General features: G+C 44.4%; 1 protein-coding gene across 1 annotated transcript; it reads right to left on the bottom strand.

The window, feature by feature from the left end:
• Window positions 1-613: 613 nt before the first annotated feature.
• Window positions 614-25,277, bottom strand: LARS1 (leucyl-tRNA synthetase 1). The gene is made up of 32 exons (XM_014253257.2): window positions 25,119-25,277; window positions 24,091-24,209; window positions 22,790-22,877; window positions 22,096-22,176; window positions 21,529-21,669; window positions 20,235-20,396; window positions 19,441-19,553; window positions 18,990-19,053; window positions 18,398-18,465; window positions 17,824-18,049; window positions 16,674-16,761; window positions 16,513-16,589; window positions 15,819-15,872; window positions 15,040-15,180; window positions 14,265-14,342; window positions 13,306-13,391; window positions 13,150-13,215; window positions 12,974-13,056; window positions 12,227-12,365; window positions 11,001-11,213; window positions 10,091-10,148; window positions 9,326-9,389; window positions 8,566-8,749; window positions 8,256-8,346; window positions 7,276-7,416; window positions 6,615-6,755; window positions 6,423-6,533; window positions 5,430-5,540; window positions 3,318-3,422; window positions 2,113-2,208; window positions 1,596-1,728; window positions 614-953 (listed from the first exon to the last, which is right to left on the bottom strand). The coding sequence occupies exons 1-32, from the start codon at window positions 25,122-25,124 to the stop codon at window positions 748-750; spliced, it is 3,534 nt and encodes a 1,177-aa protein (XP_014108732.2). The 5' UTR covers window positions 25,125-25,277; the 3' UTR covers window positions 614-747.
• Window positions 25,278-25,421: the final 144 nt, after the last annotated feature.

The raw sequence follows: 25,421 nt of genomic DNA, 5'->3' as shown, positions 1-25,421 counted from the left end.
GGGCTCAGGAAAGCTTTGGCACCCACCGCGTGAGACACCAGCCCACGGGGGCTGCTGTGGCACCATTAAAACTTTTTGCATGAAAAAGGCCGAGAACGTTTCTTTTCACTTTCTTGTTGTTTCAGGTTGTGCCTGCTGGGAACCGAGGGCAAGGGGAGGGGGGGTGACCCGGGAGAGAGGGTACCTGGCTGCAGGTATGAAGTGGGATGAAAAGTCCAATCCCCGAGGCAGGACCCAGGAAGGAATCAACAGTGGTGAGACCTCAGACATGCAATGTGTCACAGCACAGTCACATCATCATGGCCCTTGCCTTGTGTCACAGCAGTCCCCAGCTGCCAGGGCCACCCCTCTCCCCCAGCCAGGCAGCACCAGGCTTTTCAGTTAAAGCCTTGGGCTGAATCGGGTCTGGAGGGAGCTGAATGCAGCTCCCTGGAGGAAGGAGAGGAATTCCAAGCATATTTATTCCAATTTGTTTCTGAAGACTGCCCACAGCTGGAAAGGAAAGGTCTCCAGGGCAACTGCTTCAAGAGAAGCCAAAGCACCAAAGGAAAATAATTTTATAAAAATCCCTGTTTAAAAGAGCAGAAGCAACTCAAATGCAAACTCAGGTTGGTTTGGGTGGATTTTTTTTATTTTATTTATTTTTATTTATTTATTTTTTTTTGTACAGAACAAATTCTCCCTTTGTTTAATACAGATGATTCAAAGTCCCTCCACGAACCTCCTCAGTGCCAGTTACACACCAGTTCAATGAACCAGGTAAACAATTGTGTCCCCAATGTCCCTCGTCAGGCCATTCTCAGTGACACAGACGTGCCTCCGGGCCAGGTCGATGTGGAAGATGGCTTGTTCCAGGATAGGAGTTTTCCCTGCTTCCTCTTTGCCAAGGACTGGAACACGGCGGGGCCCAAGCACGGGATCATCAAACCTCATCAGCTTCACTTTAGAGAGATCTGCAAAGAGACAGCAGCTGCTCAGGCCACGGGAGCTGTACACAGGCCACAGCACCAAACAGAGCTAACCACAGCAATGCTGAACCCTTGGAACTTCCACACCTGCTCCAAGGAAATAAGATTCTCATCTCTCATGTTAAAGGTTTACACCGATACAACGTCCTTCAGTGGCTACACAGCGAGTTCCCAGCAGAAAGGGGGATAAACACACAGAAAACACCAGCTCCTAATACCACATTCCAAGCACTGAATTTGCTTTATCTGGATCAGGACAGGTCTGAGTAAGCGAACAGTTATTCCTCATTTTCTGAGGAATGAACTGCAGAGACTGTGAGGAAGAGGAAGGCGAGGGTTGATTTTGATGCAATTCCTTATCAAAAGGCAGACTAATAATATTGCTAAGCAGACCAAGGAGCCTGGGACCCTTCAGCCAAACCTTCCTGTGAGTGCAGCCTCCTCCAGGCCTGTGCCCAACAGCACACTGACACCTTCTGGGAAGACAGGGAGGGAGTCCCTGTTTCATCTCACTCATTTCCAGCCATTCCCAAAGCTCCCGCACCAGGAGCTGGCAGAACTCCTGTCACAGCCCTGTGAGCACCCCCTCTGCAGGTGGCACAGCTCTACACCTGTCCTGGGGGCTACCTTTGATCCCTCTGTCCATCTTCATCAGGCGTCTGATGATGGTCTCCCTGTTGTCCCCTTGCCTGATGTCCATTTTTGTGGAGAAGTGGCCGTTGGAGGGCTGAGGGTTCACCAGAAACACCGACACACCAGGCTGTGAGAAACAACCCAGACCTTAAAGGAGAACCTGTGCACGTGATCCCCCAGGAGAAACATGAAACTAAACCAAATGAAACATCTGCTGTTAATAAATCTTCCAGAGGGATAAAATCCCTTTAGAACCTGCCTGGCCACGCTGGACACCAGCACTGCCCCAACTCTAAAATGAGGCCCAAAGTGCAACAAGGGTTTAAGACGTATTAAGGGAAATCAATGGCATTTTTATTTCAAGAGTTAAAAATATTCATACCTGAAAAACATTCATGTCTGATCAGTTTTTAAATGGCATATTTTAAGAAAACCCAGACAAAAGTAAAGTTTCAAGTTAAGTTTTTTAATCAAGTTTTCAGACTTCCAATACCTGAATTTCTGATTTTACCTCAGTTCTGAATATAGAAAATGGTTTTCCAGGACAGCAGTCTTCTTTGATTTTATCTTCTGCTTCAGAAGCAAATTTCACCTCAATGTGGTCCAGCTGTAAAAGAAAAAATGGGGGAGGAGGGGACAAGCAGGAGTTTAATGGCTTTAGAGGGAACAGCAGAGGTTACAGCCCCATCACACATCTGTTCACGTAGGAAAGGGGAAAGCAAACCTGCACTGACATAAAGCAACAAAAGCACACCTGAACCCACAAAACCTTCTTTGGAAAGGACCTCTGAGGGTCACCTACTCCCTGCTGTGTGAGGCACCCGAGACCCCACTGTCAGTCCCCCCCCGAGGACAGGGACCCCCAGCCCCTCTGGCTGCTCCCAGCAGCGTGTCCCTGTTCTGAGGACACGCTGCTCCCTCCCCCATGGCAGGGGCTTTGAGGATTTACAGTTGACAGTAAAACTTGCTGCTCGCTCTCAGCTTGGCTCTGACATGGGATGAGCCCACTAAAGTCATGCTTGTTTCATACCGTACAGGTCACATCCAGCTCTGCAATACATATTGCTTCTGGTTCTTAAAAAAAAAAATGGCTTTTAATTTTGACTTTTGGTGTTGGGGTTGCTTGGTTTTGTTTGTTTGGGGCTTTTTAACACCACGCGCCTGATGTCTCCTCATTACCACGTTGCCTATTAAACTAAATTCTGTTCATCATACGAAGCAGCACAGCTGCCACCAGACTGGATGCCTTTCTACACAGCACAGTGTGAAAAGCCCTGCCCAGAGCCTTCCCTTGCTGAGGGAAGACAGCCTGCTGCAGGCAACACGCCAGTGTAGGTGCCCAAGGACTGCCTGGTCTTGCTTGGCCTTGAATCAGCTCCTTCTCATTTCTTCAGCTGGAAGTGTGAGGAACAGACTGGCTCAGACAAAAATGTCTCCTCAAAAGCGCCAGTGGACATCACTGCCACAGCTACATCCGGTTCTCCAGTGAAAACCAGCACTGTTTTCTGGGATGTTTGTAGTGCACAGCCACCCCTGTACCTCCACACCAACACTGAACATATCTAGACACGCTTCTTTGACAAATGGAAACAGAAAGCTGGTAAGAAACTGTTACTTGAGCAATGCACACCCAGAAGTTAACGTAAAGAGTCTTAGGGAAGGCTGCTGCTCCAGCCGTCCCAATAAATGCCAAGTAGGTGCCAAGTCTGTACCAACCTCCAGGGAATTTGTCAAATAGACAATGTTCTCCATGAGCACTGCACGCTCATCAAACTCCAGTTCAAGATCAAGAACACGAGAACCATTTTTCTCCAAGTTTTCCTGTCGGGGGGTGGAAAAAAGTATTAAAACCCTCTAAAAGCTGCAAGTAAAACGATGCTTCAAAATGGCAAACTGTCCACATTAGTCACGAAAAGAATAGGCTTGTAAATCTGAGAACTCTCTGCTGGCACAACATTAACATTGGAGCAATAATTTTCTTGTAACAGGGCTTCTTCTACAGGGAGCTGGTGACACTGATGGGAGGAGTAAGAGCAATTAGAACACATTTTTAATATAGAATTGAAATGGTGTTTGACATTCACAGTTATTTAAATCCCTACTTAATGTGTAGGTTGAGAATTCACAAAATCAGTCAGCATTTCAGTGGTATTTCACAGCAGGAAACTCAGGCTTATGACCCAGTTTAAAATAAAGGACAAGCCCACAACACCTGGACGTGCTCACAGCGAGTTCTCTGCAGGGAAATAACAACCACTTTGTAAGTTAACATAAAAGTAACTTAATTAGTCCAGAAAGCCAGCAGCAAGTCACAAGAGACACTGTATTAAAGGCAGTATAAAAACCACACCATTTTTTTTTTTTTTTAACTAAAACAGAACTTCCTCTTTGGAGTTTAATCTGCCCCTGCCTGGCTCTCACATGCTGAGCCAGCTGTCTCCTTTGAAGCTCTGCTTTGTCAGCCTCAGCACGGTTGCGGTTTCCTGGTTTCCTCATCAGTTTAATGTGAAAGACTCCCTTTTAACACGGAACTGCTTCCCTTTGTAAATCACAGAGGTGCTCCTACATTTCAGCCCTCCTCTGATGAGTAGGAAGCACAAGCAGAAGTGCTCCTTGTACCCTGGAATTGATGAATAATTGGTTTCAGAGAAAGACACTGCTCAGGGGAGTCCAAGCTCAGATGTTTCCATGTCTCTGTGGGAAAGAGGTTGCTGCTCTTTGGAAGCAAAAAAAATGGATTTGAGGTAAGGCTCAGTTCCTTCCCCATGTGCCTCAGGATCACTCACTGCTGCCAGAATAAAGACACCAAAACACAGCAATGTTTCAGCCCTAACTCTTAGGACTGAGAGCTCGTCTGACCTTTCCCAGCTGGATCAGTGCATCTAACACATCCCTGCTGTTCTTAAGCTCCAGAACTGCTCTGTGCTCTGCTCCTCTGAAGGCTTCCAAGCTCCCACAAAAAAAAAGGAACAGTCAGAACAACCCCACAGAGACGGCAAAGAACAGCTCCCCTTAGAAAACACAACAAAGCTTACAAAGAGAAGACATTATTATGTGCATTTCAAAAATTAAGCTAAAGCTTAAGGAGAAAAAGTAATTTTGTTTTTACACTCATTAGGATTTTTTCCATTACTAATCCCTCTCAATTTCTACAGATCATGAAAAGTCATCAAAAAGGTTTTAAATCTTACACTGTGACCACCCCCCCCTTTAAAAAAAAAAAAAAAAGGTTAATTCTTTGCTTCTTGGCTCTCCCTGCTTGCTGTATTCAATTTTCATCTGCAACAGCAAGCACAAGAAAGTTTCTTTAAAGAAATGGAAGTCAAGATTTTCATAGGCTCACATGACTCAGGGAAAATAAGGGACTACCAGAATATTAAGTGATAAACGTAAGAATTACACACAAAATTCGCAATTCCATTCAAAGCTCAGAACAAACTGTTGTTTCCTCCCTTAAACATACTGAAATCAATCAGCTCTGGCCTTATTCTTAGCTTCCACATTTTATGTCTCCAAAGCAACACTTGGCTCATTTCAGCATGAAAAACTGGAGAAGTCAAATAGGAGACATTTCAAATACAGAGGAATCCAGGAATGTTTGAAGTACAAATTATACCCACAAAAGCACAGAAAGCAGCAAGCCTCAGCCAGATCCAGAGCTCACCTGGGCTAATTCACATAGAGACATTTTTATTATGTAGCTCTTCTAGAGATGTACAAGATGTTTAGAAACAAACCCGTGAAGATGCCAAGTAAGCAAAGGGCAAGGGGGAGACACTGCATTCACAAAAGCCTTTTCTGTACCAGAACTGTCCCTCTGACACTTACCTTAACCATGGCAACAAAAGGCATCACCTTCTTCATATACTTCTTCAGCTCTGGCAAGGTGTTCAGCTCGCTGGCAATTACTTTATTATCTGGCAGCTGACCTCCACTGGCCTAAACAGGGATGAACAAGCATTAAAGAGAACAGCTGTCATGAAAAAAACTCGCCCTTCAATATCACATACCTTTCCTGCTTTCCCATAAATACCAGCAAGGTTTGTCAGCATCACTAATTCCACAGAGAGTTTTCTCCTCCCTTTGAAACCCAAACAGCATTTAACACTAATACAGAAAAAAAAAAAAACCTATGCAATACCCAAAGGTGAATACCCCCAAGAACAAATTCCACATGAGGAATACTGGTTTATCTCTGCCACAAGCTGGAACAGTCAGGACGCCCAAATCTATCATGTACAACCCTGGTGTTCTCAAATTGAGCGTGGCTCATCAGGATCCCAAAAGCCACTCTCAGCAATTTCCTCATGCCAGAAACACAGATCCTTCTGCTTTCCTAATAAATTTCCTCTTAAGACTAATTGTGCTGGTTCCACATAAGTTGTGACTAACTCCACTTCAGGTACTTCTTGTGACACTGCTGAGTGGTATACACTTACTCGAAGGCTAGAACAAAGCTTCTAAGCCCACTTGCAGAGTAAGGCAGCAGTAGCCTGTTGGTCAACCACGTTTCTTCAAGAATATACTTGTAAAGAAGAATATTTAAAAGCTAACCGTTTACAAATGGAAGAAACAACAGAGCACAGGCACATTTTTACTCAGAGTGTCAAAACCAACGAAATGCAACTGTCAAATCAATGCCAGTCCATGGGACATTTTCATTAACCATCAAAACTTACTGGACAGTTGCAAAAGCATAAAGAAAATTAACCTATAGAAATAATTTGGTAACAAGGTACAGCTCATAAACTTTCTAGAGATGGAAAAATGGGCCCCCAAAGAGCAGGCAAGCGGCTGGAGGGCAGAGGAGGGGAAGAGCACCTGGAAGTGCTTGCGCAGGACAGACAGGGTGGTGTGCTGCCACGGTGGATAGTTCTTCGCCACGTAGATGGTACAGTGAGAAGGCTTCTGGGAAGGCTCTTTGGTACTTTTCTGAGGAAATAAAAGAAGTCAGGAAGGAGTGCCTAGGCAATACACAACTATCACACAGGCACACGAACAGATGAGCCTCACCTTTCCCTTCACAGGTGCCATGTAGCTCTTGAGGCGGAGGCGGAGGTCGTGAGCTGCTTCCATCAGGTACTGAGAGGAGCGAATCAGCACCTCGTCCACGGGCCCTGCTGCTGGCCACGAGGCCCTCATGATGGAGTCAGCCTTTGGGCACAGCGAGACAGGGAAGCACTGAGGTGAACACACCTTAGCTGCTGGGTTTCCAACCATTAGAGCTTGATTGGAAAAGAGCCTAGCCAGCCGGGAGCTCAGTGAGTACCTACCCAAAACACCCTACACGAGTGGGCACGTGGCCGACAAGCACTCCTTTGCAAGCGTGTTCAGGGCTATACATCCAATCACAACTACCAGATGGCTACAGAATGCCATCTACAAGCAGAGGGCTTAAAAAAACATCAAAACTAGGCTTTACACAGAACTGTAAGACTATTGCATTGTTTCACTTAATTTTAGATCACCTCTACATAAGCAGACAATGAGAGTCACTGTATTAATGCTGCACATATCATCACTGCACAGACCCGTCACTGTGTCCCAGGGACAATGAGCCAGTATGACCCCTTGGATTCTGACACATTTCTTCTACTTTTACACGAATCATATCGGTAAGCCTGACATGGGTGTCACTGAAATCCATAAAAGCTCAGAACTGAAATGTCAGTACCTTCCCCAGCAGGGACCAGATGTGCTCACAAAGGTGGGGGCAGATGGGAGCCAGCAGCAGAGTCTGCACCTCGATGAACTGGAACACCAGGTCCCTGTGCATCCCCTCGATGGCCAGCTCCCGGTACTTGTCTTTTGCTGCCTGGAACAACAGCACAGCCATCAGCCCTGTGCTGCCAGGGAGAGACACCCAGAGTCACACACACACACACCTGTGGGCTCCAACACGCCTTCAGAACGTGAGCACCTTGTCATAATCCATTACTGACTTCTAAGAACTGCATTTTCCTGAAGCACCCACATGCGACTCTGCCAGTTGGCTACTGGATTTTTGCATTTATGTGGTACTTTAAAAAACTGTTTATTGGCACAAACATAAAAGACAAAAACATCCACAGCTGTGTGTCAGGTGCTGTCATCCCAAATAACTTACATACAGATACTAATAAGGACTAAGAAAAAGGCAATGAATATGATCTATCATTACACATAATTCAGCCTATTTAACCCTACTCCTGAGTATCTCAAAGCAGCCACATGAAGGAGTGTGTGTAATTCATTAAATGGAGCAGCATGGCTCGGCAGACACTCTGGAGACATGGTTTATGGAGGATATCAAAAAGCACTATGCTTCCAAACAATTTTGTTGATGCATTATCTGGATTTCTTATGAAGAGTCCTTTATCACAAAAAGATATAAAGAAAGGCAACACTCTTTTTGAATAGTGTCTGTTTTTAAGCAGCTTCTTGCTCGTATTAAACATCAGGACTATTTGCAGAATTGCATTTGCTTTCCTCTGGACCTTTGTAAACTGACACAAGCAGACCTCTACAATTCCACATTTATTCCTTTGAAGTACTCTTGTTTCTTGACACAATTCTGATTCCAATTCAGCTTTATAATTAAAGATCAGAGACAGAAGGATCAAAAGAAATCCACAAAGTAACAAATACCGGGTGTCACTTTCTTACACCTCCTACCTGAAACTCAAAGAAGCCAGTTTTCAGAGCTTCCTTAAACATCATCTTCTCATAATTTTGGTCCGTCTTCATTATGCCTGCGTTCATCTCACTGGGGAGGGAAGTGACAGCATCAATACTGAACAGTCTGCCTCACATAATGGCAACACTGTAAAACCATCACCAGTGCAGCCAAAGCCCATAACCTATTCTGGAATGAGCTCCATTTTATTGAATTCATTAATTTAAAAAAAAAAAACCAAAAACTACAGGATTCCTCCTTGCAAGGGAAAACCTGGCCCAAACTGTGTTGTCAACCTTTGTACCATACCTGGCAAAGACTCTGTCATTGAAGGTGCTGGCTGGGCCACTCCTCAGGCTGTCTCTGTTTGCAATCATCTCCTTCACCCACTCCACCCACGTGTAGAGACGAAGAATACCAGCATCTGCCATGGCTTCCACAAAGTTGGCATCTTCAACAGTGTCCCCAGCATCAGCCAAGGCCAAACGCATGCCTGCAGGAAAGGGGATCAGCTGCCATGGCTGGGTGCCAGGAGCCGGCCGATACCCGTGGAGCCGTGCTCCTGCCCCCGTGACAGCCCACTGCAGCTGCAGCTAACAAATGCACAGGTCACAGACTGCCTGGCCAGCCAGGGATGCCTCAGAGGAGGCCCTTCCCATGGGAGAGGAACACTGCCCTCCTCGGGAACAGAGCAGGCAGACGCCAGGAGACCAGTGCAGTCACTGCCCAAAGCACAGGAGCATGGCACACGTGGATACAGAGGACACAAATCTGTGCCCACCCCACACACACCAGCAGCCTGTCCTGTGCTCTGATCTCCTCAGTGAACACAGAAAGATCAAGCAGGCTGCTCCTGGAGGGCTCAGCCCCAGGAGCAACTCCTGGCTGAACCAGGTGTGCTAACACATATGCCATTCTTCCAAGTGGAGTTCATCTTTTCAACAAGAGCAGGTGGTAAGTGGCAGATTTATTGCCATTCAATACTCCAATAAACTCCTTTGAGAGCAAAACACTCATTTTAGTCGTTCTGGCATAATTGACAATCAGATGCAGGTCAGAACGCACTCACCATCTGCAGAAAACTTGTCAACAGCTTGAGTGAGGGTGAGGAAGTTGCCTGTCGATTTAGACATCTGAAAGAAAGATAAGAGTGTTTGTTTTCTCACACATCCCCTGTGTTGGTGGATAAGCAAGACAGACCCAGCAAGGGTTTGGGCAAACAATTTTCTCATGAATCACAGCAAAAAGCACTTCGGTAAATCTGAATTAGGTCTCACAGCAAAAGCAGACTGAACTCTGCATGCACTCAGCAACAAAATAAAATCCCAGAAATTCCCTAAATTAAACTTATATACTACTTTAAAACTTGCAGTTTCAGATCACCCTGCATTGATTTTTTCAAGGACTCCATTAGAGATCGTTTCGGGGGGTTTTGATTCGTATCAGACAGTTTCCAAGGCCTAATTCCTGGGTTCAGGCACTTCTAATTCACTCCAGTGTCAGAACAAACTTTCCTCTCACTGCACCTACTCCAATGCTCTAAAAAGCTAAACTTTAGTTAAATAAATAAATATTCTATATTACCCTAGAACTTAAGAGAACTGCACTGAAGTCTTCACTAATTTGGTGAGACTACACAAGAGCTGACTTAAAAGAAAGTGCTACATAGAATCACAGGCAAGGCAAGTCTTTACCTCTAATGAATGAAGAGCTGGAGGGCACTAAAGAAGAAATGTCACTATTTCCCCTGCTTACATCCCAGAAGTTTCCAGTCTGGCTAACAAATGCCTGTTCTGACAACACAAAAGCCGTGTCACACAAAACTTCGCTGTACCTTTTCGGAATTGAGGAGCAGATGTCCATTGGCTCTCACAGCTACTGGCCACTTTTCTCTGTTCGAAGACAAGATACAAATCTTTTGGCCAAGTAAATACATTTTATCTTTTTAAAAAAGGAAACAAACGTTTTATGTTCCAGTTTGAGATGAACACCTCAAGTGGAATCTTCAAAAAAAAATACCTAAGGGTTGTCTTAAATATATTGAGGAGTGTCTCTGAAGATGAAAAGAACTACAGTATAAAGGCTAAGGATTATCATTGCTGAAATGCAAGGTAGGGAGCAGTGCACCTGCAGTTACAGTTCGTTTACATCACCTTCCTCTGTTCAGATATTTTTAATTTAAAGGCCAGTGATTGGCACTTCCCAAGAGCACACAACAGTGCTGGGTCCACATCTCTGCCTGTGAAGGAAGGAGATATTAAACTACCCACAATCATCCTTACTATACATCAGAAACCCACTTCTCCTCTGTACAGTTGTACACAACCCCTAAACCAGGTCCAAGGGAATGCAAACAGTATCTTCACCATAAAGGCATCATTGCGATGGGCAAAGATTCTCAACCAGTCCTGCACAGCCCATGGCAGTATATATGGTTCTTTTAACCATCCTTGAGAATGAATTAAGGAGACTTAATAATAAAGTCAAATAAATTCCAGTGCAAGAATACAACTCAACACTGAGAAATCCATAGGAGGAGATAATGCAGAAAAACAAGGGGAAATAATAGTAAAAAACCCTTCCCTTCCAGTAGCTTCTATTAAAGACAACTGTATCAAAGCTACAATATGGAAAAAATACATTTTCAACACAATTCTTAATGCTGTGCAGTCCAAAAGTCATTACCAAATGTAACAGAACTGCAAACTCTCCAGCTTTACCTGGAGAGTGACATCCCAACTTACCTTTGTTCTGACCACATGGCCACGTGATTGTAGAGGTAGTAGGACAGGTGATTTGGAACAAGATCTTTGCCAGAAACTCTGAGATCCACGGGATACCAAAATTCAAACTCCTCCTTCAGCTTATCCAACTTTTCTTTTGGAATATCAGTTTTAGGGAATGGAGCCGTCTTAAAGAAGATGTAATCCCAAACCTCTTTGCTCATTTGATGTGCCCTGCACAGAATCAGTTCCACATTACAGTCAGTAAAAGCTCCTCACACTCCACAGCACTTTCTATAAGGCAGCTTAAACCTGTTGCTCCCTTCTCACAGCACAGTCCACGTGATCAGCAAACATGGACAGAGCGTCCAGGGCCTTTAGCTGAGTTCAGGTGAGTGAATCCAATGTCAGAAACAAATTCAGAACTGCTCAAGCCATGCCCTGCTTCAAATGCCCTTTGAGATTTTCCCAATAAAACATAAAGACTCGCATAAAGAAAAAGTGATTAATAATTAAAGCATAATCTTGAATATCCTGTAAACCTGATAATTTCTTTTCAAACATCACCACCCAAGCCTCAGCACCACCTGTGACCTTAAGTGAACACTGAGAGCCCCTCACTGGTACGTCTCATGGTGCCATCCCTTCTGGCTTCCCAGAGCCAAAGAGCAGCACAGGAGAGAACTGCTGTACAGCTCAAGGTTGCCTCCTACATGGAAAACATTTGTGGTCTTTTCCCACTTCGAATTGAATGAACATTTAAAATTAACATTTACTGAAAGACACATCTTAACCAATTACCAGAGGTAGGATCCACAAATCTGAAGGAAAATAATGACGAGATGCAACTGATACCCACAGCTCTGCAGCCACTAGGCTGCATTAACACATATCCTTCTTCTTTCTACAGAGATTTTTATTTCTGGCCCTCAGAACTGCAGCAGAGTGCACCGGATACTGCACACATTCCAAATTAAATACTTTCAAGCCAAAGTTTGCTATGTGTTAGCACCTGCTAAGGGGCTTTGACCTCTCTCTTTGTCTCACTCCCTATCACACTCCTCTCTTTCCTTACTGCCTCTCTGCAGACCTGTTCTAATTCAGCTCATGGTAGGTTAAGTTTAATAAAGATGCTTTTTACACACAGACACAAAGACTCAGCCTCCTTGGCAAGTCTTTCTGCAGAGCAATTGATGAGGTAAGCACACCCACTTAAACAAGAGAACTTAATGGTTCACTCTCCCTACCTGATGCCCAGAGGAGATTCTCCTTGGCCCCTCAGGTTCCCTCCCTGCAGCAGGTGAGCCACGGTGTAATAGGCCATGTAGATAGTGGAGTCGGAGAGGGACTCTATCAGCCACTGCTCATCCCAAGGCAAGCGGGTCCCTGGAGGGGGAAGGCTGTGTCAGGCACCAGCAGCACCACCCCACCCCACACAGGGCCCACAAACACTCGTGGGCTTAGGATTTTCAGTGGAACACATAAACATACATACATACATACATTAGTACTCAGGCTTATGCTTTTAAAAATATTTGGCTTAAAAATTAAATTATGCATTTGAAAAATTTACTCAAGAGCAAACAGTTGCTGATTTTCAATCTGTTTCCTGACACAGCTCAGCTCAAGAACATCTGCTGTGGGTTATAGTGCACTTCTAGCAGCTGTCCCATGTCAGGCTACACAAGATGAAAGCTAATCAGAATTCAAGGAGAAACCCCAAGAAATGGTGTAAGTTCCTTCTTCTGAACTCCCTTCCAAATCAATGGCTCAGGCAAAAAGCTACCAAGATGCTGCACGGACTGCCTGTAGTAGTGCAAGTATTACCAGCCCCATGCACTTCCAACAAAGCACAACTTCCCTGGGATGCTGGGCCAAGATACAAGTTGGACAATGCTGTTCCCACACTTCCCTATACCACTGGGGATGCTGTATAGCATTTAAGCCTTCCAAATGAATCGAGGCACCCACTGAGAAAGGAATGCTTTGCTTACCTAAGCCATACGTCCTGGAGCATGCATGCTCTTGTAGCCAGCCTAAGGTAGCTTCAAAATTTCTCCTAGTCTCTTCACAGAACCTGTAAGAAAGAAGCTCTTACTGCTTGCAGCCCTCTCTGACCCCACCAACAGCAGCAAAGTCATTTTCCTCTACAGCCACATTCATAACTCACGTCTCCAGATGTTGCAAGCACTCTGATGCCTGTTTCTTCCAGCTCACTTCACCATAATCTAAATACCTACAGACAGGAGAGATTTACTGTTATAAAGCAATCGAGAAGTAGTGTACAACTGGAGCAACTTTATAACTACAGCCTTGTTTCACTTACCACTGGTCACAAAGGGCCACGACACACTCATCAGCAGATCTCGACATAACTTGTTTCTCGGGTTCCATATAGATCATGGCTTCACCCTAGGAGTTGAAAGGGCAATGAAAGCTGAGATTCAAGTACTTTAGCAAAGTATTGAAAATCCTGAAAATTTACTATAAAGCATCCTCTCCATTCTAATTTGGTTTATAGCATTTACTGCATAGCTCTCACCACTGTCCAGGCTCTCTCCTCAGTATTCCCTCAGGTAAAATGAAGCAAGGCTTGACTCTGTACTTCTCTAAGGTGCCAGCTCACAGCACTTCACACAGAAAGCACGAGGAAAAGGAGGACATAAGCACAAACTATTCCCCACTGACTATGCCCACTGATTGAAACAGCTCCTAGGAAACTCTGGGGGACAGAGGGAGAGGGAAAGGCAAAGGAAAATGGGATGCTGAGCTTCAAATCTACTTGCACACACCATGCGTGCTGATCCATTATAATCTGGACATAACAATGCCACAACAACAAGGGAATAATGACTAAATGCCTGAAGCCTCTCCCACTCCCAATCCTCATCAGGGAGCCTCATTAGAGGGATGCCACAAACACTGTTTGCTTACTGCTCTCTGCTTTCTGAAAGAGAAGCCCAGCAACAGGCATTTGCACATCACATCCCCTTCACTGGCCTGAAAGAGATTTGACAGTTCAGGTCCTACGCTTGCAGTATCCTCACAGCTAAAGAATAAACTGGACCACCAGAACAGGTCCTAGGGAGGGTGACAGAATAAGGCAGGGAACTAGAGAACTCTAATTAAGCTGCTCAGCCCAAGAACACCGGGTCCCTCTCTCTGCAGTGACCCAAAGCACCCTGAGGGCTGCAGAACCACACCGGGGGTTTCTTTGGCAGCTCAGCCCTGCAAAAAGGACAAAACAGACAATTCAGAGGCAGCTGTGTGCACTCTGTCACCTACCTTATCCAACATCAGCTTCTGAATGCATTTCTTGACATCTTGAACTTTCTGTCCTTTGTATTCATCCACCAACATCAACTGTAAAAGATGGGCACAGGAGATGATTTTTTTCAAAACTTAGCAAGAAACAGGTGCCACAGGTGTTCAAATCAATATAAGGAAGTAGCAGGTGCTGCAATCTTTGACATGCAAAAAATAAAGAATACAGGTGTTGGTTTTTTCATTATGTGTAGTCATCTTTACCCAAAACCAGTTTGCATATGTCAGCATCCACATAGATGACAGATTCCAAAGAGTCAGAAATAAAAACTATTGCTTTCTTACAGAAGAACAGCTGAGAAATATAAATTGTGAGCAAAATGAGGTAAAGACAGGAGAAAAAAAAGGAAAAAAAACCCAACCAAACCAAAACAAACACAAAAAATAAAACAAAAAAATCTGCAAACAATAACACCTTGATCATTTCATATCAGTTTCCCTACCTATACTTGCAAAAAAATGGATCAGCTCCCCAGAAGGTTATCACTCAGGTTATAATGCTCAGAGAACACAGGAACGTATGAGTGGAAACTTTCTCCAATTCTACATCGCTCCTCCAACTGCAGAACCTTTCTGCAGGAAGAGTCTAAATGAAAAGTTCTTTGGAACTTTTTAAGGAAAAAAGGGATACTGTCCCTCCTTCTTGAGATTTTTCTTTTTTTAATTCTCTGCCTGCCTTTTTTTCCTCCTAATTAAACTCACCAAGAAACCACTTACCAAATCTTATATTACTTACTCCCTCATAGAATCCTTTCAGGTACACTCTCTCCTTGGCCTCTGCAAGCTTCTCTCTGTCATTCTGGCTCTGGATTTTGAGCTCATCACAGACAAATGGAGCACAAAGGCTGCCATAACCTGGGATTTCAATGATGGGCACCTGAGAATAAACAAAGGGCTGTCAAACTCCTCCTGCACCCCACTGCTCGCTCTCCACATTCTCTGCATCTAACACAAGATGTTACAAGGTAACACAAGTTACACAGGACTTAAAACACATGGCTGCAATTCCACTCATCGCCCAGAAGTTCTGGGAGCCCCCAGGGTGACTCCTGAGCTGCCCAGGACTGTGACATCCTGTGACATGACACCACACCGAGCTGCCCCAGGACTGGAGCTGGCGTGTGGAACCAACAGTGAGGGACTCCAGCTTTTAGCACTGAACACGTACCCTCCTGCTCTGGCCATGAGGGCACTGAGTTTTAATCAACCAACAGGTTATCAGTATAATGATGCATTTCATTTCCCAAAACAGTAATTCCCATAAAAACCGATACTTTCCTTTCTCTCTGAAGTACAGCATAGAATAACAAATCTTGGTTGCAACCCTTAACAGACCAAATGTTGTAATTACAGGAAAACATGAAAATTTTTCATACAATATGAAAGTTTTCCAGCTCTTTCAGCTGAGAAGGACTGACTTTAAACAGAAACTCTGGAGCACAGCTCCTGGTTTGTTTCTCATCAGCGAGCATAACACGTTATGTGCTGTAGATGGACAAGTCTGGGTGCACTCACCGGCTCGAATGGCAGGACCATTTCATCTCTGATGTTATACTTCACCCTCAAAGCCTTGAAAGGTGGAAGAAAAAAAAGCAATAGATAAAGTCTTCTAGATTTAAAGGTTTTTATCAGAGTGTCTTTTTTGTACATAATGTTTTATTACAAATCAGACAAACCACTTCCCTGCCTTCTCACCCTTTCTGACAACTGAGCTCAGTCCCCACCTCATTTCCAGGTGATTCCTTGACATAACCATCTACATTTTTTAGAAGAGTCAAAACTGGTATTGCTCTACCCTGAAATGAATAGACAAAAACTCAGTAGCCAGGGATAGCTGTTCAGATGCTGATGTACTCCTGCAGTTAGTAACAACCACTTTCCGTTTCATTTGAAATTCGTAGAGAATCTTAATCTCATTTTTAGAAGTCATTTCCACAATAGAAATTCATTTCTGTTTCACCGGTGCTCTTCTCTACTTTAACATGCAGCACAAGTTACACGATTATCATCCAAAACTCAGACCTGAAGCCTGAAAAAAAACCCATCTGTCCTAGCTCAGTTGGTTTAAACTTCATTTATTTTTAACTGCTTTGAGTTAAAGTTAGAAACGGCAAAATGCCGATTGAAGCAAGTCTCGTTTTACCCACTGGATATTCACTTTTGACCCTCTTCACTAGGGAAACAGAAACAATTCAGTTAACAGACTGACCTGCTTCTTTTTCAAGTCTCTCAGGGCTGCAAAGTCATCTGGAGAGTCCGAGGGAACACTTGTCACCACTCCAGTTCCTTAGCCAAGATAAACAGATGGAAGCATTAGTCCCCACACACCGAACACCAGTGCCCATCCAACAGGCCCTGCTGCAGAATTACCTTTATCCTCCTTGATGGTGAGCATGGGCAGGGCGTATATGACCTTGTAGGTGGTGAGGGGTGCCGAAAGTGCAGCACCAAGAATCTCCTGAGCAGGACAAAGGAACAGCATTACAGTAAATCAGGGGCTTTCAGCCTAGCAGAGTAAGCTCCCCTGGCTGATATTCTTCAAATTTCCTGCAACTTTTCCTGACACATTACAAACACATTAAATACATTTTATATACAGATGGACAAGGAGGAAGTACATATGAAAACATGTGGTGCTATTTGAGACAGGATACAAGTTATTTATTGGTAGAAAAGTCAAATGCCAAATGCCAAGAAAAACACTAGTATGTAGAATTGGGAAAGCATAGGAAGCAGAAGCACAGTTTGCTTCCAAGTATCTGAAGCACAACAGCATTGAGGCAGAAATGGCTTAGGAAGCCAGACTAAAAGTGACATTAAACAAAGAAAGGAAAGCATATTGTCAAGATATTCACACAATGACAGGAGGCAGTCAAGATGTGGCAGCAGTCTTCTACCTCACTAATTTTCTTGAATTCTCATCATATCTACTAACAAAGGAAAAAAAACATATTTTCTACTTCATTCTTAATGGTGACAAGTTGTAGTGAATGGAGATCAAGGGATGCAAACAGCATTTGTGAAGAAGGTGCTTTGTATCAGGATGAATAAACACCGCTGATGACACTTGCACAAAGCACACAGGTTAAGGACAGCAAAGCCCAAAACCACTGACATTCACCACTCAGCTAAGAAAGCTTCATTCACACAGATGTACTGGAAATGTCAGTACCAACAAAAGCCTTTTCCACATAACCCTTTCTAGTTATTACTTTTCCCCCTGCCTTTCCATTCACTCTTCCCAGCAAGCAGAAAAGTGTTATTTAACACTATCCTTTCACCACATCACACATCTGTTCCCAGCTAAGTGCACCAGGTAATCCTCCCCGCAGCTGCTGTGACTTGGCTGCCAAGGAAGCTGCCTGCTGCTTGTGTCCTTTGTCACTAAAGATTTCAGTCACTCCAAAATTTCTGTAATATCTCCTGTATTTTCTTTACAATGAGAATTCCACCATCACCTTTCTAGGCACAAGCCCCAGAGGAGCAGCTGAGCCTGAGCAGCACGCTGCAGGAGGCTCACCTCTCCCATCAGCTCCTTGACCACGGGCACGACGCCGCTGTCCTTGGTGAAGCCCTGGTAGGACATGTTTCGGGCAGCACGCTGGGTGCAGATGAAGATGTCCCCAGTGCCAGTCTCAAAGCCGATGTACTTCATGTCTGGGCGCAGCCAGCAGTTGGTCTGGCCAAACATGGTCTCTGGCCTGAGCGTGGCAGCCACCAGGAAAATGTTTTTTCCTCTCAAGCCACTGGGGGGAAAAAAGTATCAGATAAGTTACCAAAATAAAATCATTCCAGATCATACAGAACAGGCTTTTAAACTAACATTAACTTTCAAGCAACGTTTCCTAAGCAACAAAAGTGGGTCATTAATTTGTTGTGGGTTTTCCATTTTCTTTCCCTTTTTTTTTTTATTCCATCCTGAGTTCCACGCAGACACAGTGAACAGAGCAGCTCAAAATTCTCACCAGGTCTTTGAAGTGATGGAAATAATCAGGTGAAATTAAACTCTGCATTAGGCAAAACAGACTGTTCAATTCAATGGTCATTTCTGGCCAGGGAACAGAGCCCATCTGCAACAAAAAGTCAAGACCTACCTCAATTTTGCAGGGTAAGGATCCAACACCTTCATTTTTATTAGCGTGTATTCTTGAGGCCCAACACCCTACAATTCCCACAAACAATGCAATAATCAATAAATAAATCTCACTTGAGCAGGAAAGAAAATAAATTCTATTCTGTAGGAACCTAATCCAAACGCTATTTAAGGTACCGATGCTTTTGTCAGAGTAAATCTTATTTCCACTCATATGAAAGGCTGTTCACTAAAATGCAGACTGCAGAGAGGTTATACTGTGTTCCTACAGCCAAAAGCTTGTCACAGACACTGTCTCAGCAACATATAAGTTAACAGCTTGTTTATTTAGTTTCAACAGATAACACAATGGAGTGATGCTGCTGGCACAGACTGCCGAACGATCACAGAAACCAGCTACAACGGAAAATACTAGCCATAGCTCCAGACAGATCTGCTCAAGAGAGGTGTTCATTCAATTTTCACATGCACTGACAGCTGAGAGCCAGTGACTCTGCACACCCAAATTATGTTTGGCTCCAAGATGCAATTTATTTTCCATTCAGTATTTAGGATCATAAGCAATGCGTCAAAGCATCAAGTAAAAATATTACCTCTCCTGTTTGCCTGTCATGATCCATGCAAGGCTGTCCATCTTTAGGAGAATAAATTGTGTATCTAGAAAACAGGTGTATTTTCATTTAGCAGTAAGTAAAGTACTGTATAGAGCAAGAAGAAAAATATATAGCTCTCTGGGGAAAAAAAGACCTCAATGGTAATTTTCGTATTTTGTGTGGATCTGTTTCCATCAGTTTTCAGAAGAGCTTTCAGAATTGACCCTTTATTGCTTGGAGTTGGTACCCATGGGAAAACAAAACCCAGAAGACAAATCTCACGTGCTTTGTTGGCACAACAACTACACTTCACTGGCAGAGCACCAGCAATGAAAGATTCTGGTTTCATGTGAGTTAAAAGCACGCTCTAGAGACGTGCCACAGGGCTCTGCCTTTGGTACAGCTGAGCTTAGCCACGCTCCCAAAAACTCAGAGCTCAGCGTCAGCTTACCGTTTGCCAAACTTAATCTTATTTCTTTCCTTTAGTGTAAGGAATTGCCACCGCACAAAGGAATCATAGTAGGGATTGACATTTGTCGTGATGAAGGAACGCCTCCAGTCCACCTGAAAATGGGTAAGAGGCTCCAGTAAGTAAGCACAACCAAGAAATCAAAGGAATCTCATAATACCATAACTATTATTTTAAAAAATAAAGAGCTTTCTCTCAAAAAAGATAATGCAAGTACACATCCCATAAAGGGTGTAAGCTTAAACACACATCCGTGCCTGCTCTCAGAGCAGAGATGTCAAAGACTTGAGGTCCCTCCACTGACTGAGAAATTTAGAGGTTTTGCAGTAGTTTTAACCAACCATTCAAGCTGAATTTCAGCACTGCCTTGTTTCATCATCTTTATTTCATTTCATTTTCAAAAATCTGTTGTCAGCAGGACAAGTCTTCTTTCTTCTTTTAGGAAGAAGAAAGATGTGATGCTAAATGGAACTACTGTCAAATACTGACTACAGACAAGTTATCTCACATGGGAACCGTAGGTCATAATGTCTTTACTGGACTCATGTCCAGCTGTGACCACTGTACAGACTTACAAGCTCTACATAAGAAAGCACTTAATTATCACCCAAGGCCAGTAAAACATTAAATGACTAATACAATAAATATCAGAAACATTGCTGGAATTATGCTGGAATTACACAGAAAATCTCCAGGAGAAGCAGCACATTCACCAACACGGTAACAATACAGGTATGGCTGCCTGTATAACTGAGGCTGGGATCCCCCAGAGTCACCTTCAATCCCATGCTCTTCAGATCCTGGACAGCAAGGGGAGGGAAATAATCCAGCCAGTGCTCAGCTTCAGAAAAACTGACCACTTCTTCATCAGACAGACCCAAAGACTTCATGATCCCCCACTGGTATTTGGAAGAGCCAGTCTTGGCAGCAGCCTTGCTCTGAAAGAACAACTGGGATTAGGAAGAAGCCCACAGTCCTGTCACAAGAGCATTTGCCTCTGTTAATGTAACGGTTTCTGACTCCAGACACACAAGTTAATGCAAATATTCTCACATCCTCCCTCTAACAGTGAGGGTAATTGATCAGAGTTTCCATTCTACACCCCGTATTCACAGAGTTTCCATTCTACCATACCTTGTATTCACTGTTCATTCCCTAACCTTCCTCTTCCCAGCTGTTCCATGTCAATATCCAAAACACCTGCAGAGGCTCTGCCACAACCACCTGGCAAAGAATTGTCTGGTGTTGAGGCCCTGCTCAAACCCATGGGTTTTAGCACCATGGAAAGGTGGATAGGCCTGCACCCCTGTACCAAAACCCTTTGCTGCTGTCACTTTGTTCATGGTACTTTTCCCAGCTGTTGACCCTTGAGAATCTCCTGTCTCTCCCCAGCAGTGACCCAGACAAGGTGACACCTTCTGTGCTGTAGAGCAGCCAGAAGCCCAAACCCAGCAGTTCTGGTGGGGCGATCTCTTGAGCATACATAAACAACATACAGAGCACCTCTAAACTTTTCCTAGACTTGACTCAAAGTATCCTTGCTTTGGGATACTCCCAAAATCCTAAATCTCATTTAAACACCTGGCAAATGAAAATAGTTTGGACGGTCTTATGGAGCCTATCTAGGCTCCTAGACAGAACTGGCTAGATACCAACTTAAAAAACAATAACCAGAATAGCAGGAATACACATACTCTACCTCTGAGAAAAAGCAGGGCTATTTCCTACAACCTGCTTATGAATGTTCCATGAATGGATTAGAAAAATTAAAAGAGAGAAAAAAATGAGGGTATTACTCTGGTCCTGATCTGTTTTTTTTCTCAGAAAACTATTAGGGAGTGCATCAGCTTACCAATAAAGGTTCATGCATTAACATGGTATCCCTGGAACCATGCAGTTAACACATTTTTCAACACATTTTTCAAGAGGTAACTCAGCTACCTTAGCAAAAACAATAAAAAACTTTGTACTGAGGTTTCTATGAGCTCAAAGGAGGAAAAGCCTACAATGTGCACACCAAAGTTTTGAAAGCACAGCCCTCAGTCCAGAAGGACTTGGTTTATACTTTACCTTTTTGCCTTTTGCTTTGTCTTTGATGATAATTTCTTCCTCTTTTTTACCAGAATTTTCTTCCTCTTCCTCCTCCTCATCAGGAAATTCAGGTGGGCAACCATACAATTCCATTTCTCTTTTCAGCTTATCTGCACAAGCCTGAACAGAGTTATTGGGAGTGTGTCAGCCAGGGCACTGGCTGCAATCACAGCCAAGGAGTGGGTTTTACTGATAACATATTGCATTCCACACTTTAAACTTTTTCTGGACCTTGCATTAACATCTAGGAGATCCTGCCACTTCCAGAAAACCTTCCAGGCAGGAAGAGGTTTACTGTAAGGATTTTATTGCAAAGGAAAACATACCACAGGTAAAAATCAGTTTTCCAGCACTTTGTGTCCTAAAGTGATGTTATAGCTCAAGCACAACATGTTTACTACAAATTCAGGTTCCAAATCACACTGTCTTGGTGAGTTTTTAAATAAACGAAGGTGATGTTGGGGATGGACAGTAAGCAAGGCTCCAGTCAGTCCAAGGGATAAAAACCCCATCAGAAACAATCCCCAGCAACTGCAAAATTCTCACCTTGATGGGCATCCCCGTGCAGTGCAACCCAAAGGGAAACAGGCAGCTCTTCCCCTTCAGCCTCTGGTACCCGACTGCAAACTACGGACAGGGAAAATGGGAAAATGGAACAGCTGAAATGGGAGCAGCCCCAGGCTGAGCCAGCACCTACCCAAACACAGCTGTGACTCCTTCTCTAACCTGCAGCCACTGACAGGTGACAGAGCTGGGGGGAACTCTGGCAGGAAGGTGAAACTGGAGTTTGTTTCCAGGCCTGCCCCTGGGGCTGCACGGTGTGCCAGGCTCCCAGGCTGGCTCCACCAGAGACCAACGGGTGCAAAACGAGGGCTGCTGTGGAATCCTACCCACTAGCACCCAAAATCTCCTCCCAAACAGGTCACAGAGCACAGCAAGCACAAACAAAAGAGCTCTTGTGAAGTTTGAGCCATTGAGCAGCATCTCCTAAATATCTCATTTCAAAGAACGAACAGGGGAAACACCTGCAGCCACACCTCATCAAATTAAAAATCACATGAATGGAATTTCCTTTCAGCTAGCAATATTCCTACTGAAAATGTTTTGAGTTTAATTAAAAGTTTAATTACTAAAGCTATAAAGGAATTGACATGGCATCCTGTTAGCTCAAAACTGAACTACAGAATCAGCATTTGTTCTAGAGTAGTATTTAAAGGTATCAGCAAAGGAGAATTTTTACCTCGCATTTAGATAAGGAAAATGTGTGTCCCAGGTGCAGGCGGCCATTCATGTAGGGGTAAGGAAAAGTAACAAAGTACTTCCCTTTGCTGAGAAGAAAGTCAAAGAATTAAAACACATAATTAGCTCTATAAATGACCATCAGACATTACATGAGTGAAACAGGTAACTGGTGTGTTCAGGTATTACCAGCCCACAGTGATGTCAAAGTATTTTCCTTGCCAGTAACATGAGTCTTTGATTTTAAAGAGCTGATACACTAACAGGCATTATCATCTTAAAAAATAAACACTAAAGAGAAAATCCACAGATGAGTGACATCACACAGAAACACTGAAAAAGATATAGCATGTTCCCAAAGGTAACAAATTCTAATTCTAACAAATTCTGTAAATTAATTACAGCAAAGGCTTACTTCAGATTTTAAGGGCACTCCGCAAGCAATCACTCCTTTCACACGGATATATTGTTGCAGGGTGTTTCAAAGACTTATTACGCAGTTGGAACCTGAGCTCTCTAAGCAGCTAAGAAAATATTTACATTTAGGACACTGAATTTCTACCTCTACCTTTGCACTCTGCTTCACACCTTGTCTCTTCCCTTCACACACTCCCTCGATCCATTAACGTGCAGGAATAAAGGCCAAGTCATTTGTTTGCTTGCAAAATCTACAGTTTAAGAACCTGCCACCTGTTACAGCACTTCAGTTATTATCTTGGTTTAGTCTGACTTTCCCACAAACCAAACATTAACCTCATACTGCCAAGGTCAGTGCTTTTCCAGTCAAAGAGCTTCCCACAGGATTAACACCGTTCCCCCAGGCAGCCTCTGCACACCTGTGAAGAGCACAGATCCCACCAATTCCGAAAGAACTGTGCTTCCAAGCATTCCCAGAGGATAAACAAGTTTCTCAGGGTTTACTCTGGGGCACAAATAAAAGCAAGAGTCATGTGGTCTTCCCCAACAGAGCAATCTCCCTCCAAGGGAAACCTCCCGAGCAGCGAGGGCTCAGGCACCTCCAGATCAAAGAACACAAGTCACCAAAGGGAAACTGGTTTTAGGACCACAGAGGGTGTTGACACTGCCAGGGAATGCAAAACCTTCTCTCATCCCGCTGGAATTCAGCCACACACGTACTCAGCTGCTTTATGTCATCAGCTATAGAAACATCAACAGCTTGTGAGCAAGTCCCTCCAGCTGAGCCATGAATACTGCTCCTTACAAAAGCGGCCACCTTTTCCCCCCACCACATTTTGAATGAAAAGACATTTCAAGCAGTAAAAAAACCAAGTACAATGATACCTCCTCTGGTCCTTCCTGTCTGCAGCATTGATCTCAAACACTCGATCATGGTCCCACTTCTGCTGGACCTCTTTTTCAATCTTCTTCAAGAAATCCACTTTTGCTGTTCCTTTACGCTCCTGTTCAACGAGAAAGGAAGAGAAGTCTAGCTGAACAGGGTAAGAAATAACAGAACTGTAACCTATCACAGACCACTCCTGATCTCCCTGCACTGCTCCAGAGCACTGCACAACCTCTCAGCAGAGCAGCAGTGATGACTGCAAGCCTGCATCCCAAAATCCAGCCCTCTGAAGCTGGACCCAAGATCTGATAGGAAAGTTAACAACCATTTTCCATGGCAAGAGACTCTACAGTAGCCAAGACACACACACACACACACACACACACGCACGGACACACTGCCCATCTTGCCAGTAAAGGTTACTCAGAGAGATCCGAATTGGGGAGACAGAAGAGGATATAAATCGTAAGTGAAAACACCCAGAGAATTCTGCTTTTATTCCAGCCTCTCCGTAAACCCATGCGATGCATCCTCCTCTTGACGTAAAGTGAGAACAGCACTCCCTGTGCCAGGAAAGGGTTTGGTAACAACTCGAACTGTAGTTCACGGACTGAGCCGTCAGGTGAAACGTCAGGTAAAGCATTCCAAGCGATTTTAATTAAATCCGTGTTCGATAGCCCTTCCCCTCATTCTTTCATCGCATAACACACGGCAAGTATTGAATGATCTTATTCTTTCACCATGTAACACACAAGAATTGTTAAGGAACACACACGTTACAGACACACGCATTCTGCACTCATAAAGGTCGAGGATTTAACTTTTTCCCACCAAAACGATGACAATCCTAAGACCTTTACTCCAAGGGGCCGCAGCCGCCGGGCAAAGGTCCCGCGCACGCCGCCATGGGACCCTGGTCCCGGCGAGCGCGGAGCCGAAGTGACCCTGAGGAGGGCGGCGAGAAAGGACAGGGAACGCCACGAGTCCCCGAGGAGCCCCAGAGCCCCGGCGTCCAGCCCCGACTCACCGCCATCTTGCCGCTCACGACGGGCGGCAAGGGCCGTACCAACAGCGGGAGCGGCCGGGGGAAGCAGAGGCCGTACCAAGGCAGCGGGCGGGGGGAGACCGGGACCTTTTCTAGCGTGAAGATGGGGGAGAGAAGGAGAGTGGGGGGCAGTGAGAACGGAGCGACCGCTGCGGCCGCTTGCTCCGCCTGGGGACGGGGAAACGAGCCCGGTGTGCCTGTCCGGGGAGTGCTCCCGCCTGCACGCTGTCCCTTTAAGAGCACCCCCCCCAAGATGTCGCCGCGGGTTCATGTGCTCGCTCTACC

This window comes from Pseudopodoces humilis, chromosome 17 (genome assembly GCF_049639895.1).
Source record: "Pseudopodoces humilis isolate 2021_Gansu_Grassland_sample_001 chromosome 17, ASM4963989v1, whole genome shotgun sequence".
Lineage (NCBI taxonomy): Eukaryota > Metazoa > Chordata > Aves > Passeriformes > Paridae > Pseudopodoces > Pseudopodoces humilis.
The sequence above is the reverse complement of the archived record's forward strand: the minus strand, read 5'-3'. Positions and strand labels throughout refer to the sequence as shown.

Bases quoted from the DNA above. Each gene is read 5' to 3' on its own strand.
- LARS1 (XM_014253257.2), bottom strand. The intron at 15,181-15,818 runs GTGAGTGCACCC...GTTTATTCTCAG, and splicing joins TGGTCCTGCCATTCGAGCCG to GTGCCCATCATTGAAATCCC. The intron at 2,209-3,317 runs GTTGGTACAGAC...TTTCTTTTACAG, and splicing joins ATTTGACAAATTCCCTGGAG to CTGGACCACATTGAGGTGAA.